Genomic DNA, 17,048 nt, shown 5'->3' on the forward strand with positions numbered 1-17,048 from the left:
AGCTGCTAAACTTGGATGACTGTAAAGGATAGGAACTTTTGCCAAGTTAAGTTAGGGAACCAATATTTCGTTTGTTAGTTTTTATAATGGGTGCCTTTAACAATGCAAGAGGGAAAAAGAATGAATCAAAGTGTGTCCACTGAGTGACATTCTGCAAGTAAGAATGTCACTTAGGGGAGAAGTTTAAAAGTTGTTTCACATTTAGAAAGTATTTTTGTGGGGTTTTTGCAAGTGAATGTGCATGCAGCTGTGTAGTGAACCAGCTCGGGGACCTGGTCTGGAAAGAAAGAGCAATAACTTTCCTGATTTTGCTCATTGTGCTGTTGTGCAAGGGCTTGTGCAAGCAGAAGGAGAGAGAAAGCCAGGGCAGGTGTGCATACTTTCAGTGAAAATACTGGCTTATGTTGTGCTTACTCTGCAAGAAGCTGTGGGTAAAGGCCATTAATTACTAATTAAGATCTCAAGGGGTTTTTTAAGCTTTATCTGCTGGTACTGTGTTACTAACAGGTCTTAGGTAGGTGCAGGTGAAATTATGAGCTTTAGTGTCTATGCAGTGTTTTTGAGATTAATCTGTCAGTGTGGACCTTTTGGAAAGTACTGGACCATATGATATGTAGTAAAATTGGAAGAGAAGCTTTGAAGATGAAATGCATCTTCATAATGGTTTTTTGCTCTTTTGGAATCTTTATTGATTCCCAGGCACCCATGGACTGAAAGCTGACATAGATAGTGAATATATTGTTAATCTTCTTTGTTATATTCATCTTTTCCTGTTTGCCAGTAAAAGAAAATATGAATGACTCAATTTCCCTATCTCCTTCCATCACATACAATCTCTATTCTGTTTGAAAAGGTGGAGCTTTATAGTCTGTGTTTTTAATAAAGACCAAGTAGTTGAAATAATGTGAGCAAATATGTGAAACAATGGGAGTTGTACAATTTCATGTCTGGCTGGTACAACTCTGTAATACATAACTGCTTTGAATAGGAATGAATGCAAGTATATTCAACCACATGATTGTTTTTGTATTTAAGGTGCGTATAGCAGCAAAATTCATAATTCATGCTCCTCCTGGGGAATTCAATGAAGTGTTCAATGGTGAGTATCTGTCTGCTCTGCCCTTTTCTTTAAGTTATCTATGTCCAAAATTGCATTGCTGATTATTCTCCTGAATTTCATGTACCTTATATTGTAGCAGCTTCCTTGCTATAAGGGCTGGTTTTGTAGCTGGGCATGATAAGCTTTGCAGTCACAAGACAGCTTGAAGTTTAAATGCAAAACAAGGGAAGTACTGCTTTTCTTTGTGATGTGAGAACAAGCTTTGTTTTGAATGAGTCATGAATTAACAGTTGCAAGGGTTTCTGTTTAGAAAACAGATACTCCTATTTTTCATCTTTGATAGGCAATTATATTTTTCAACAAAAATTAAACTAGCAGAAGTTAAAATGGTCATTTTTTTAAAAAGAAGGAATATCATTACAAATATTTAACCTGGAATACACAAAAGACTACTGCCTAGTGCCAGTTGTGGAAAGAATATTAATTTTCTCCAAATATTTCTAACCTTTAAATTCTGGGCACAGTCCATTTTACTGAGTGTATTGGTAAACTGAAAGGAAACTTAAAATAAGTTTCTTTCAACTATTGTTGTCTAAACTTTACCTAAGATGTTATTTGTTAAAAAAAAATTGTTGTTTGTCTGTCATCAAGATATTTGGGCATATATATAGTAGAAAAAGGCAGGCTTTATAGTTGTGGCTTATAAATGTTTCTGAAGCTATTTAAGTAAAAAAATTAATTTGGTATACTAAACCTGTGGTCAGTGTCAGACTGGAGAGAGCTTAAGTTTATTAAAGAATGCAATGCTTTTACAAGTACCTTGTTCTTAAGGTAAAGTTAAACTGTGGCCAGCTGGTTATTATTTAAGATTAGTTAGTACTTAATTTTTGAAGTGAGCAGCTTACTAACTCAGCTTTCTGAAGATTATTAAAATTTCCTGGAGTAGTACTGCTTATAGACTTCATTGTTATGCTAATTCATAGCTGCAACTACCTGCTCAATAACAGAGTACAATGTGTTTGAAAACACATAATGAACACAAATGCCTGACCAGGCATTTGTTCAATGAGATTTAGACTGCCTTCTTAAATAGAGAAAGCTTTTAATTCCAATTCTGAAAATTGTGCATTTGGTTGGTTGGTTTTGTGTAGGGTTTTTTGAGTATGTGAGGTGGTTTTTTTCCTTTGGGGTATTTTGTGTTTTGGTTTGGGTGAGGGAGTTTGGTTTATTTCAGAAGGGTTTGCTTGTTTGTTTTTTAAAGAAAAAAATACCTTAAATATAGTCCAGATTTTTTTTACTTTTCACTTGAATGATACCTTGGAAATATTTAAAAGAGGTTTAATATGTTCCGGCAAGACTAATGATTTTAGTTAATGAGCATTTAATTAAATTGCTATTCAAACAGTATCTGGTAAAGTCAAGTACATAAATAAGAAAATTGCTGCACAATAAATATTAAATAATTTTGAGAAGAGTATTGATTTATTCTATATTCATATGTTTCTTGAGGTTGAGGAGTTGGTAATATACATTTTATAGGAAACTTGGTAGAATTCTGTGCTGTTCTCATTCAGAGCTTCTCAAAAAACTGGATTGACAGATTCCTAGAGCCTGTAGAATACAGCTTAAATCTCTTTGCCAGATTGTCTTGGAAGAGATCCATTTCTATACTATTATTTTAATTTTATTCAGTGAAAATTATAAAATATGAAGCAATAAATTTACTACCTAGGAATCTCTGTGGGTATGGAGTAGTTTTTGGGGTTTTTTTTGTTGTTTTGTACAGTCTGTTGATACTTGTTGTGTGACTGAAACAAGTTTCTGAGTTAACTGTACTTATATGTTGTAAATACTCCTTTCAGATGTTCGGTTGCTGCTTAATAATGACAATCTTCTCAGGGAAGGAGCAGCCCAGTAAGTACCAGATGTCACATACTCAGTTGCATAAAAGCAAGATGTTTTTTCAGTAGGACTTGCGTAATCAGTAAGTGGTTCATTTAAAGATGTATGCTTGGCAAGTAAAACCCTATTGTGTGTGTTGGGCATCTTTGATCAAGATTAAATTCTTGGCAGAGGAGAGATCTGTATTGTATCCTAATGATTAGAGCAACTTCATTTTCTGTTTTGTGGTAGGTGTTACTTGAACATCTGTAAGATACTGCATCCTTAGACCCTACTTTTGTATCAAAACATCATGCCTACTGTACTTTCATGCCAAAATTAGCTTCTTCTGTAAGAGTGGAGATATGTGGCTTAGTAGATTGGATCTCTGTGGAATTTAAACTTTATCTGTTCCTCCAGTTTCTATGGATTACTGTAAAGCTTAGGTGTTTGTCTACATCAGGTTACTTCTGAACGTAAATTTTTGCGGCAGTTGGAATTTAATGGCAGTTGGAATCTGTAATACGAGCACTAAAGTGATTCCAAGAATTTTGGCCTGCTAGGTAAAGCATTAATATAATTTTTTAAGGCATCATTGCCGAGATTCTTAGCTATTCTTTATATCCCTTAACTGCTGCCAAGGAAAAAGATTGTGCTTGATGCAGGCTTTTGTTGGTTTTTTTCTCTTGTAGTGCATTTGCACAGTACAACTTGGACCAGTTTACTCCTGTAAAAATTGACGGTTACGACGAACAGGTATGAATACAGTGAAATACTTGCAATCTTCCTTAAACTGTTAAAGAGATTCTGGTATTGGAACAGTTCTTGGCAAGAAAATTAAAAGAAATGCATCTGCCCTTCCAAAACATAGAGATTGTGCCCCTTCAGTAGTACCAGTACCAGTCCCATAAGTTAATCATTCAGGGGTATCTAAAGAGCTTGAAATTTTAGTCTGCAGTGTTGGCTGAATTCAGTGTTTGTATCTGTAAAAACTATTTGCTCCATCTTTAGTAGCAGAAGACATGAATTTCTGTCTTGCATGGTTTGTTGCAGTAAGAGCATAAGATTCAAGATATATTTTTCTGAGGCAGTGTATCATATTTGCCTTCTCCTCTCTTGCTGTATGCATATTTTGTATAAAATGTAAGTTTTAATGATTAAGCTCCCATTAAATGCAGGATATAATTAGATTTGGCATGGCATTTATTTTTTTCACTGAACAGTAAATGTTACTAACTAATCTTATGATTTAATAGATCTTATATAATATATATAAAAATATGAATGCAATTTAAATTTTATAATACAGGTTTTGATAACAGAACATGGTGATTTGGGAAATGGAAAATTTCTGGATCCGAAGAACAAGATTTCTTTTAAATTTGATCACTTAAGAAAGGAGGCTACTGATCCTAGACCCCATGAAGTTGAAAATGCCATAGAGTCCTGGAGAAATTCAGTTGAAACGGCAATGAAAGCATATGTGAAGGAACATTATCCAAATGGTGTCTGCACAGTAAGTGCTAAATTACATAACCACTGTACCAATATAGATAGTTATAAATTTTAAAAAGGAGCTATTTGTAAAACAGAAAGACAGGCAGTTTTGACTGTAAAGAATTTAGTTCTGTTAGGGGTTCATGAGAAATGCAGGGAAGCTTCAAAAATTTAATGTTTTAGCTGTTGGATTATTAGTGAGTGGTTACTGCAGGTCATAGCGAAGATTTGCCTCTGTATTTGAGCATTTTTATTTAAATTTCTTGATGCATTTAGACATTTTGTGGACTACTGCAGGTTGATCCTGCTGATCTTGGTGGTCTTGCTTAGAAGGGGGGAAAAATTCCATAAAGTAGAAATGTCTACCTTGGCTTGATTTGCTGACAAAACTGTCTTAGTAAAACTGGTTTTGTTCCATCATATCTCCTTTATATCCAAGTGCTGTATTCTTATTACCGGAATTGGTCGTTCTGATAGCTTCTTAAAATAAAACCTCTTAGTCTGGACTAAAATAGTATTTGCTTGCTGTTACAAGCCCTATGACTATTTAAATCTCAGCAAACTGATCTATTGATAGCTGTTCTGTGCTTTATGTTGATGTGACAGAAAAATTAACTAGGGGGGGAAAAAGTAAATCAGCTGCTGAGTTAACAAGTTGAATCGGATTCCTTTGAATCAGATGAGTTCCTTTCCTGTAAAGGAGACCAGATTGGATGTTCACTGAGATAATTTTTAAATTATCTCAGATAATTTAAAGGGGGGATAAAGGAGAAAAGTGGACCAAACCCACCCTTTTTGCTATTCTGTACAGGTTTAAATTGTCATATAGTTGGTAGAATAACTGGTGTTTGAAACCCAGCTGGTAACAAATGTATATTGTCTCAGTAGTCACTGTTATAAGCTTAGAATTCCTGTAGTGGTAGAAAAAGGAGTTCACAATATATAAAATTCAGTTAAGATGACTGGCCATCAGGTTTTTAAATCTTGGATATTTTCTGCATTGTAATAAATACTTTATTGTTTTCATGTACAGAATATTATGTATAACCATAATGGTTATAAAATGAAATTGTAGTTTATGCAACAATAGTAGAAACAGATATCTAAGCAGTTTGACCAAAGTTTACTCCAACTTTGACTGTTTTTTGTTTTCTTTTTTTTTGCTTCCTTTTTTTTTCCTAATTAAGGTGTATGGTAAAACAATTGATGGACAGCAAACCATTATTGCATGCATCGAGAGCCATCAGTTTCAAGCAAAAAATTTTTGGTAAGTTTCTGTATGGATCCACAGACAGTAAAATACAGCAAACTGAATAAGTGCCATTACACTGATAATACTTACTTCAGAGAAGAAGGTGGATGCATATCTTGGTTGGGACCCTTCTTCTCCCTCCACTCCCAAGTTTTTCTGCTAAGACTGTAGAAATCTTTTCCTTTGTGGTAAGTAAAATGGCAGACTGTGTACCTGCATCTCCTTTGTAGAACTTTGCAAAATTCCATATTACACATATGACATACGTGATTAATTTTCCTGTTTAGCACACGGACACCAATACTCATGGCTGTCTTCCCTAATACAGTTGCTTTGGCTTGTTTTGCTTCCTTTTTGATTGACAGAATAAGAACAGTTCCTTCTAGTTTGAATTTCTCAGAGAAAGTGACCAAAAATCACTTTATGGTGGGACTTAAGTGATCAGTTTTGGGGTTAGACAGATAAAGGTGATTTTGGATGAAATAAAATCTTACAAACTGCAGCTTTCTTTTTTTTTTTTCCTGGACTTGGTTCAGTGATGTTTTCCACAGTCTGGAGTGAACTTTGGATAGCTCCATACAGGAAACTGCCCAAAGTTGACATAAAATATCACAATATCAGGAATAGGTTAAGGTCGTTATATCCTAAAGATAGCTTATATATGTCAGAAGAAAGGTATTTCATTATTTGGTTTGCTTTTTGCATCTGCTTGCAATTTATATTAGAAATCCCACAGGTAATGAATGGAAGTACAGAAATCTTTGGGTTTTGATTTGAAGGTGGATATTACATTTCCATAGTAATTTCAGCACATGTATGTATCAGTTATTTGCCCAGTACACTGATTTTTATTGAATTTGCATAGATAATAAATATTTTTTCTTACTAACTTAAACTTGACTAGTTAAGTCTGCATGTTTTCATCAATATTAGAAGTAACTTGCAATAATACTGGTTTTCTTTTTAGTTTCAAAGTATGAATAAATTTTGATATTCCAAATAATTAATTTTGTAGTCTTTTAAGAAGAGGAACAGATATGCAGCAACCTTTTATAGATGGAGAAAATCTTTCTCAAAAGTTTTCTTTATTAAAGTTAAGATTGGGCATCTATGGGTAAATATTGACCATGTTTTTAAGTCTTTCAGGGGTAGTCAGACTCTAGTGCTTGTTCTTAGCAAGTTGTAATAAATGCATATTGGTTTGGGAGATTTAGAGATGGAGGAATGGATTCCAAGTTCACCAGATTCCTCAGTTATCCAGGTGTAAGGCTGGTTATCCAGCCCAAGCCACAGCCAATACTTACTCCCAAGGTGTTCCAGCTTTTTAGGCATTTGCAAGTCTGTCATCCCACTATGGGAGTAAGTTTGTTGGGTAATAGAAAATCAATATACACCAAAGATAAATACTTTCTGATTGTTTGAAATACTATCAATGTAGTAGGATAGATGGCTTATTAAAGAAAGAAGAGGAAAGTTAATCTCTTACAAAACATTCTAAGTCAGCCAAGCTAAATAAAGAAATTGTGTTATTTTTACCTTAGAGCATTTCCTACAGAAAAATCCTTCTGAACTTGAATTTTTTCTTTTTTTTTTCTAATAGCAACTTAAGGACAAAAATTATATCCCAGAGTGGAAACAACTGTGGTCATGTTAAGTTCAAGGGACCACAGACTGATTGAGAAGCAAACAAATCCGTTAGCTAGCCATTGAGTCCCTGGCATTCAAAAACTAGAATTGTACCTGAGGTATGATCCAGCACATAAACTTTCTCATAATCAGTGGGTCAGTCTATAAGGCTACTAGTAGTATTACTGTCACTAAGTTGGGCAGCCCTTTCAGTTTTCTTAGCAATGCCAACAAGCTTCTGAATTGTCTTAGTCTGTATTTTCAGTGATAATTTGGATATTGTCTGAAATAATAACCAATGGCTTTATAGCTGAGTTACCATTGTTACTATCTGTGTCATTGTATAGATTTGTTAGTAGCTCCTAATTTTAATATTTTATATCTTTCTCTCCCCTTGCTGAATGCACTGGAATCTACACCTAACATTAGCAGCATTGAAAGATCTAGTATCAACTTTATTTCCTTCTTTAAGTGCAAACACAGGACAAATCATGGACTGCTGCAGTGCTTTCTTAATTCAGCTCTATAGTACTAACCTTCTAGTCCACTAATCTCATTGCTAAATAAGATGATGTCTAGTTTACAGGAAAGAAATCAGGTGAAACTACTCCCCATACTGTTTTCCAGGTGTTTGAAACTCCCTTTAGGCATTTTGGCAAGGATCCTGAATTAGTGGAAGGAAACTGGAAGGAAATAGTTGTCCTGGAAGGGAAATGCTAGAAGAGCTGAAAGGCCAAGTTACAGTTAAACACAGCAGAAAGTCTTGCTACTTTAATATTCCTTCCATTCAAGGTTTTGATAGCCTGAGGTGAATTGTGGCTTTGGCTGATCTAGCAAAACATCCAGGTCCTAGAAACAAAATTTTTTCTGTGTGTGCCTAACTAATGCTACAGGAGAGAAAGAACATTGGAGGCTTTAGGTATTTTCAGAAGTTAAGTCCTCCTGTTAAAAGGTCCTTAATAATAAATCTCCTTGGTCCACATCGAAAACTGAGGTTAAATATTTTGGGAAACAGTTCTGTTCTGGTCATGACTGATTATGATGCTAAATCTTTAGGGGAAGATTTTCTGCATGTGTAGTTGCACTGCAAATTTCATTCTCTGTTTTCCTTTGACTATCAGCTGTATGTTGGGATTTTTTTTCATAACCAATGGGGTCACATCCAATTTCTGTTTTACTGTTTTTTAAGGAATGGCCGTTGGAGGTCAGAATGGAAGTTTACAATCACGCCTTCAACCACTCAAGTGGCTGGCATCTTGAAAATTCAGGTATGCTTATCTCAAACTGTGTCCTGAGCCATAAAGTCTCCAGTCATTATCAAGGGAGACTCAGGCCAGTGTATCAAATATGCTAAGGGAAAACGGGGACACAATGAGCAAGGCAGCAATGCTCATTCACTTAAGTGTTAGTGACTGAATTTGCATATTTATCTAATCCTTAAAAACATAAAATATGTGTTTAATGTTATGATTCAGAGGACTTAGGAATGTGTATTCACCTCAGCTAGGCATGTGTCTCTTTGGTTTCCTGTTGAATTCACAGTGAGACAAGCCCTTCCTGAGGCCTGTTCTGAAGTAGAATTTTTTTTCATTTTAACTGATTGTGAGGGTTTTTTAATGTTATTGTATTGTTCAGAAAGGTGGAAACCTTTCGTTTCACCAATTCCACCATCAGAAATTTTTGAATCTGTGTATTCTTCATTCAGAATTTGGCTTTCCTGTTGGCTTTAGGGCATTCAGAAAGGAGGAATTCCAAGCAGGCAGAAGTTCTGAGACCAAAGGAAGTCTGATTGTCATGTGGTAGGCAGGGAGACTCGACTTTCTGGATTGCTTCCCTGGAATGTGTACACATACATTGCAGCAGTTTATTGAAACACTTCTGGGATCAGGGACTAGAAACTTAGTACAGTCTGACTTTCTGTGTAGTACCTTTTTTGGTTGGTTTTGGTTTTGTTTTGGTTTTTTTTTTTTTGCTACACAATAAAGTAAAGTTTCTTTTTCTTGCTGCTTTTGTGCCCCCATGAGTTTTGCTTGTCCTTACTGCTCAGTGATGACTGCAGAAGGAAGATGCAAAGAATGTTTTTCTAGCCTGAGGCTAGGATGTTATTTTAGGATGTGGTAGCTGTGTTTACATTCACCCAAGCAAGGGGACCCTGAATCTGTTTTCATATGCTGGTGCCAACATTTGCAGTGATAGTCAAAACGTGAACAGCCATTATTATGTTGTCAGATCACAACAGTCCTGGTAAGCAGCACTTAAAGTAACTTGTAGGCTTCTCAAGCCTTCTTTGTCACTTAAATCCAACTTGCTGCAAAGCAGGCATTTTCTCCAAAGCATGCTCTTTTGGTTAATGTCTTAAGAGGTTTTCCAGAACAAGGAAGCAGGTGTCCACTTAATTCTTGGAAAGGTTAGGGCAGCAGCCAAATAATAGTCTGAATGAGGAATTCATTCAGGTTCAACTTTTCCATTTGGGCACCAGATGTTTTTGTCTTTTAGTACTATTTCACATAATTAATCAAGTCATTATTTATATTCATTAAATCTGTGTTCTGGAGAGTGATGAAAAGTTCTACTTTTTTGCTTATGTAGTAACTACTTGTTTCACCAAGGAATTTTGAACTCTGTTTTAAATTTTTAGAAGTTGTGTCCAATTTCTTCAATATATGTGGGAATGCTCTCTCTTCATGTCACAAAGCATACAAATTAAAAAATCACTTTAATTTTTTCTATTTAAGGAGCAAAATATTTTTCTAGAAAGTGAAGCCTCTACAGCATTAGTATAATTTTAGAGTACTGGAATTTCAGTGTTGTTTGCAAAATCTTTGACAGCAATACACTATTGCTCTGTTTCTGATAAGACCTTTTATTAATAAGTTGGGAGAAATTGCAGCATCGCCTGCTATCTTCAGATGTCTTCAGTGTTTTTAAGATCACGTCCACAATTTCTTCCTTTTTTTTGTAAATTCTGTTAATACTCGTGTAGAAGATTGTCAATTGTCCAATCTCTTCTGTTTGATTTTCTTTAATTATATATAAGGACAAAAGCAAATGCATAGCCTTTTACTAAAACTAAGTCCCTGTGGCATTTAACATGCTCCAACTGTGCATGGAAAACAATGATAAGTGTACTGGTTACTAATTTTATCTCTTAGATAATTTGTTATTCTCATCCCTCCTTAGTTAACCTTTCCAAGAGGTTCTGTTCATAAACATCCTCCTTCTTGTAGTCTTCTGAACCCAGACCTAGCATTCTAGAAGGATGTCAGCAGTGAGGTATAGTACAGAACAGTTACTTCTTGTATTTTGTTTAGGATATAACACATCCCAGAATTAGATTTGACTCTCCATCTCTGCTAAGCTTTTAGGTCTGAGTGTTTGCCAAGAATGGGACTCAGTTACACAGATAAGATGTTTGTGCTGGTCTTGGCCTCAGAGCACAGGGGAGGTTTGGGCTCTCTGCAGTGAATCCTGATGGACAAGGAACACTTACATTTCTTTGGGTTCTGCTGCTTCATTGGGAGTTCTTAGAATTGTGCACTGAGTAAGCACTTCTTATCTTTTAGGAAATGAATTGAAAAAGACTGGCAGAGGTTTTACCCAGCAGTGTTTAATGTGAAAAGAAACTTCTTTTGTGGTTAGGTTAATACCTTTTGTTCCAAAAGAAGTATTTGACAATAAGCAAAATAATTATTTAAGATGAATCACAGGAAATAATGTTTTACTCCTATAGGAAACTTTTCCTTAGGTGTTCTTACTGTGTGTCATGTTTTTTCTCTTATTTATAAAGTTGAGGGTCTTTTGCACATATGATCATAATGCATAGGAAATTATACTGTTTTGTATTAATCTCAAAAGTGTGTTATGTTGTCTAACAGGGTGAGACACAAATGTTTCATTTTCTCATAACATTAGCTATGTTGACTATCTTGACTTTGTCAAACTTGTAAAAAATCTTCAAAGGTGCTTATTTAAATGTCAATGACCTGCATAGCTTTGATATCAGTTATTGTTAATGATCACATGTAGTTTTATATATGCTTCCTGATTTTTAAGTTTTCCAACAGTTTTATTAGGAACTAAACCTTTTCATATCTGTCCCAAGTATATTTAAAAGAACTAAAGTTAGCTTGGGTAGAGTTTTAGTGTTCTGCAAAATAATCAAGGAAGCTGTCCTGTAGATGCAGCATTTAATGCATAAATAATTTCAATCTGCTTTGCTATCTAACACTGGGAACTGCTTTGTGTAGATAAATACCAGCATTGTTATATCAAACCCAGACAGACCTAGAAAGGGAAGCTTAACATTGCACTGTCCCTAGAAAACAGGGACAATTTGGGGAAGCAGAATATCTTCCCAGTATCCTGATAGCTTCCCAAAACTATTATAATTTTAAATATATCTTCACCATATAGAGTGCTCTATTCATTTTAAGAGTCTCTAGTAAGGTCATATAAATAAGGTGTTGTCATCTTCATGATGTTAACCAAAACCTAAACTTCTTTGCTTGAAATACTTCTTAAGGCACATCAAGTCAAATTATGTTTCCAGACTAGCCTGTTGGGTATTCCCCCTCAAAACCAGTAAATTCTACATTGTTTTGGTTTTCCTATTTGCTTTTGTTCTGTAACATTCTCTCTGTGGTTTTGACTAATTTGTATAGGTTTCTTACTATGATAAATAACACAACACTTTGATTTTCCTGCATGTTGTTGATTCCTAAACTTGATATGAGGTTCTTTGTTTACTTTTCTGTAGGTTCACTATTATGAAGATGGTAATGTTCAGCTGGTGAGCCATAAAGACATACAAGATTCTCTAACAGTGTCTGTAAGTGACCTTTAAGGACCTTAGTGGGTATATTGAAGTGATTTTTTAATTTAAAAATAAATGCAAGGTTATGAAAAGCTCAGAAGTTTAGAGAAGTTTGTTCTTCTACATGTATGGAAATTAATGTTCAAATGTACAGATATTTTATATGTAATATTTACGACTTCTACCTAACATGTAGCTAGCATTAAAAAAAAAAAATCAATGCATGTGGCTTATATAAGCTACATTAACTTTGATTTTAAAACTTTAATTAGCTTGTCAGTCTTCCTGCATTTCTGTATTTAAACTTCAGTCTGCAGAATGACCTATAGAATTAATTTTTGAATATGAAATAGCTTTGAATTGAAACAACTGACTTTAGTTGTACATTCTAGGAGATTGCCTCCTTTGCTCACTGGATGAAGACAAATATGCTAAAATAGTAAACAAATGGTACCAGTTGAGAAGCAATAGCTTCTTCAAGGGGTATTCTCCCTTTGTTTTCTCTGTCTGTAACTGGTGCTGACAGTGTCTTGCTCTGCACAAAAAGCCCTTTCAGAGATGGTTCAACTTGAGAACCATAACACACTTCTTATTTAAAGCATAATTTTTTTCAACTTCTTGCCAAATGGATTATTATAGTAATGAGGAGCAAATAATAGAAAGAAAAAATGGTTTGGAAATAGTACCAGATGTATCTTTTAAGCATTGATAATGTTCCACCATTAACAGCTACTACTTCTGAAATAATGTCTATAATGGCATTTATAAATGGCGAGGTTTTCTGTTGGAGTGTTTTTTAATAAAATTTAAGACATTGAGGTTAAGCTGGCAAAGAGAAATTGTAAAAGTGAACAGAAGAAGTATTTTCATGATAACAACTAGCAGTGGCCAATTTGGCTCAATAGCTCAATTCATCAATAAAGAACATTGTTTGTTAATATAAAGCAAAGCTTGTTGGCTTTTTAGTTGCAATAGCACCAGAAAAAATGGGGGAATGTGGTGCCAACTGATAACACTTCTGGAGCTGTAGATATAAAATTACTTCTGACTCCTTGGAGCAAAGGGATCTATTTAGTGTTTCACTCAAATAAGAGTTGCTTCAGGGAACTCTTGCAGTTCTCCTGTCAATAGGTTTTGCTTCACTTACTGTTGGGAAGAAACTTAATCCTGCTTTGCAATTCAATAAAGCAGCAGCAGACCAATGAGTAGGAAAACATCTTTTACATAACTTAGCTAAAACAAAAGCAAGTATGCTGCTGGTTACCAATTTTTAACCTTGGCTGTGAGCTTCATAGAGGGCAGAGGCTGTACAAGTTCTTATTTCACAGAGAAGAAATGGTAGGTAGATTAAAAGGACCCTCAATGACTCCTCTTTTTTGTTGTTTGTCAGAGAACCCATTTAAAAACCATTAACAGGCACAACAGAAATAAATTACTGAAGAGTTCTCTTGTTGTTATAGCTGTGAATAATTTTGCTGAAGGTTATTTTCTTATCCCCTTGTTTTCCTCTGAGACAAATAAGACCTCATACCTCTGAGTTTTTCCTTTCATTAGCGGAGCCTTTGAAAGCATTTCCTCAGTTCACTGAAAAGTCAAAACCTTTTCATTTGTTCATCTGCTAGCTCTCTGCCTCCTCCTTCATGTCTCCTGCTGTGTCCAAGAGCACTTTCACAGCTGTTAGATGCAGTTTCACTGACACTTTGAACCAGTTATGGTTGAAGTTGTCAGTTTTCTCCAATCTTCACTTTTGCAGGAATGAGGGATTACATGGGACAAGAACACTCCTAACTTTCAACAGCTTCTGCAAAAGCACTCTTAGGAATGTCTCCAATGCTAATTGGAAGTTTGGAAATTCATGACCCCTCATTTTCTGCTGGAGACTTCTTTTCAGCACTTCAGCAAATACACCTGCAGATTGACGAATGGGGCATATTTTATTTTTTAAAAAAACACATACTTGCATCCTTAAACAGTTTCTTTTCTGACCTCATCCTTTCCAGTCATGATGAAATTTGCACCCTCATTTTTGCAAGATGTATTTGGGGATGATTTTGGAATACTAGATACATAAAGTCTAGTGTTTTCCTCAGCTTAGTCTCCAGATTCAAAATGTTTAGTGGTAAACAAATCTGTTTTGGTTTCTTGATTATATTCTACTATAACTTCTGGGTTAGATGTTCTTGACGTTTTCTTGAATTTGTAGCATTGATATGGTTGTTATCCATACTTGGTACTGGAAATGTAGCATTGATAATGTTGTTATCCATACTTTACATGTTTTTAGGGGCTTGTGTGGGCACTGTAATTTTTCCAAATGCTGTTCTGTATGTCTTTTTATCACACCATAGAATTCTTAATCAAAATATGTTAATGACCTTCATGGCATTCTTTATACTTGTTGCACTTTGATTTTATTTTTCTAACATCATCATCATCATCATCTGGGATATTCCTTTTGGATGAATGGTCAGTTTTGGTTTAGCCACTGAATGGTCAAGTGTTCTCATCAAGTCTACCTACCATCACTCCTAACTATAGGAAAAACATAATTCAACTGATCCTACCTCAGATCTAATTCAAATGTTTTTTTCCTAGAATGAGGCCCAGACAGCCAAGGAATTTATAAAAATTGTGGAGGCTGCAGAAAATGAATATCAGGTATGTTGAAAGAAATACTGTATTCTTACTCATATTTTTAGCATTACCATATACTTAACCAAAGGTTGTATTCTATAACAGCAAGGTAATGCAGTGCCATATAAATAGATTACATGCTGCTAATTCTGTCTTGCATTTTCACACCTTCTGGTGGTTGTGCTCACCTGCCTAACATTACAACAGAAGTAAGCTTTTGAGAACAGAAAAGGTCCTTGCATGATTAAGTATCAGCAATTCTGATGTCATAAAGCATTAGTGCATTCCCTAAGTGGAATTTTTGTACAGATTCTGTTCAGAGGCTACTCTGTTAAGACAGCTTTGCTAAATATGACTATAGGCATTACCTCTTTCAATAAGTCATTTCAAAGTTAGAAAAGTATAACTGTTCTAGATACCCTCTGCAGAAGTGGATACATGTTCATTCAGTCTTTGAACATAAGGTAAATTTCAGACACTGTGTTGTCAGTTTGAAAGAAATACTCTTTAATAAAAAGTTTTGAAGTATCTATAGTATGCATTATATTCAAGTTCAAATAATGTTGTGGACTGACTTTAGCATCCTCACAGGAAAAACAGTGGAGGACTTTTCTGTCTGGAAATAATGATGTATGAGCTAACTCTGTTCAACATTTTATTTGTACTGCTGATTAACCACACTATGGTTTGCAGAAACACCTTGGCTATGGCCAGGTTTATTACATGTCTCGCCAATTTTCTTCACATAGTCTCAATCTATATCTAGCAGCTTTTCCTCATGAAATATTATTTCAACTCAGCATGTTTTTATTAGGCCTGTGTAGGGAGTAGCAGGCCACTGAGTCATAGAATGTTGTTGTGGCATCCTAGCTGTGTTTTTCACGTGTCTGTTTTGCATGACTTTGTGTTTGGCAGACTGCTATCAGTGAGAACTATCAGACTATGTCGGACACTACTTTCAAGGCCTTACGTCGACAGTTGCCAGTAACCCGCACCAAGATTGACTGGAACAAGATCCTTAGCTATAAAATTGGAAAAGAGATGCAGAATGCTTAAAGTGAACATTGCATGACTGGATCATTTTAGTGTCCTTGTATACAAATAAAAATTATTACAAAAAATATTTGGAACTGTCAAATCACCCAGTCAGCATGGGCTTTTGCCATTGAAAATCACTGTAAGTAGTTTGGTTAGAGCACAAAGCTTAGCTAATTGACTTCTTTTCTTTTTCCTTCCTTTCAGAGGGTTGCAACTTCACTATAGCTGAATATCTTCCTTTAGAGTTTCCGTTGTACCTTTATTTTTTTATAATGAAGAGACCATGCCTTTAGTTTTCAATTACACATTAAGAACAGTTGGAAAAAATATTTTTGCATATGATAACCCTTCCTCTTGCTTTAATGTGAAATGGACAACTTGCAAAATTTGCTGGATTCCTTGTGGAGATCAGTAACATGCATTTCTAGGTTAAAGTCAAAGTGGAGTTTGCCATCGGTGCTGTTTTTGAAATGATCTGTCCTTTCATTGTATGTAAAATTGGGAAAAGCATTTTCTGTACCATTTAAACCTAGAAGACATACTTGCTAGCCCCATGGTAGCTAATTATTTTTTTTAAAGAAAAGGGCCAAGGTCTAAAGCTGTTTAAAGGTTTTGAAATTAAATAAAAGTACTTACTCCAGAAATGCATTTAATGCTTTGTTCTGACAATTATGAGCTCAAACTCCATCTGCCCTCCAGGGTTTTTTATCATAAAGCTACAAATGTATTATAACAAGGCATATTGTAATATATATAATCCTGTACTCATTACTATGTCTGTTTATTTTTTCTTGGATTGAAATGTACTAAAATTCAATGTGACATTAAAATGCAAATTTTCTATTTATTTGAGTATCAGATTGCTTCCTGATATAGCCTATTTTTGGTGTTTCTAAATGTTTTTAAAATTCTGCTTGAAACAGCCACAAACTTGTATATTTAGGGATTGTAATATCATTATCATTTTCATCTGCATTGAAAAAACTTCTGTATATGGAAGTCTGCTTTAAACAGGTGTATTTTAGCTTCATATTTGCTACAGAGGATAGAAGAAATTCCAAGACCAAAAATTAATACATTTGTTTGGAGTATTCTTTCTCTATCTCATTTTGAAAATGGACATCAGGTATCTAAAAACACAGACTTCATTACAAACGCTGTGTAACACTTCCATGAAATGCATAGATTTAATTTTTAATTGGATAAAAACTTGTTTTACAATATGCTACCTACTCATATGCTCATAA

At 34.8% G+C, this 17,048-nt stretch overlaps 1 protein-coding gene across 2 annotated transcripts in view; it reads left to right on the forward strand.

Moving 5' to 3' along the window:
• The window catches only part of CAPZA2 (capping actin protein of muscle Z-line subunit alpha 2), a 29,982-nt gene extending 13,334 nt beyond the window's left edge, over positions 1-16,648 (forward strand). Inside the window, exons 2-10 of one of the 2 annotated variants that reach the window (XM_071423694.1) lie at positions 1,036-1,099; positions 2,923-2,974; positions 3,634-3,697; positions 4,251-4,457; positions 5,626-5,705; positions 8,506-8,584; positions 12,073-12,144; positions 14,725-14,787; positions 15,679-16,648. In XM_071423694.1, coding sequence (XP_071279795.1) covers positions 1,036-1,099; positions 2,923-2,974; positions 3,634-3,697; positions 4,251-4,457; positions 5,626-5,705; positions 8,506-8,584; positions 12,073-12,144; positions 14,725-14,787; positions 15,679-15,819 — 822 coding nt within the window. In that variant the 3' untranslated portion in view covers positions 15,820-16,648. Of the gene's footprint in view, positions 1-975; positions 1,100-2,922; positions 2,975-3,633; positions 3,698-4,250; positions 4,458-5,625; positions 5,706-8,505; positions 8,585-12,072; positions 12,145-14,724; positions 14,788-15,678 lie in introns of those variants that run through there. The other variant, XM_071423693.1, reaches the window with a different exon arrangement.
• The last annotated feature ends 400 nt before the right edge of the window (positions 16,649-17,048 follow it).

The sequence above is a fragment of the Agelaius tricolor genome, unplaced genomic scaffold (assembly GCF_023055355.1).
Source record: "Agelaius tricolor isolate 1412-34295 unplaced genomic scaffold, bAgeTri1.0.p SCAF_3, whole genome shotgun sequence".
Taxonomy (NCBI): domain Eukaryota; kingdom Metazoa; phylum Chordata; class Aves; order Passeriformes; family Icteridae; genus Agelaius; species Agelaius tricolor.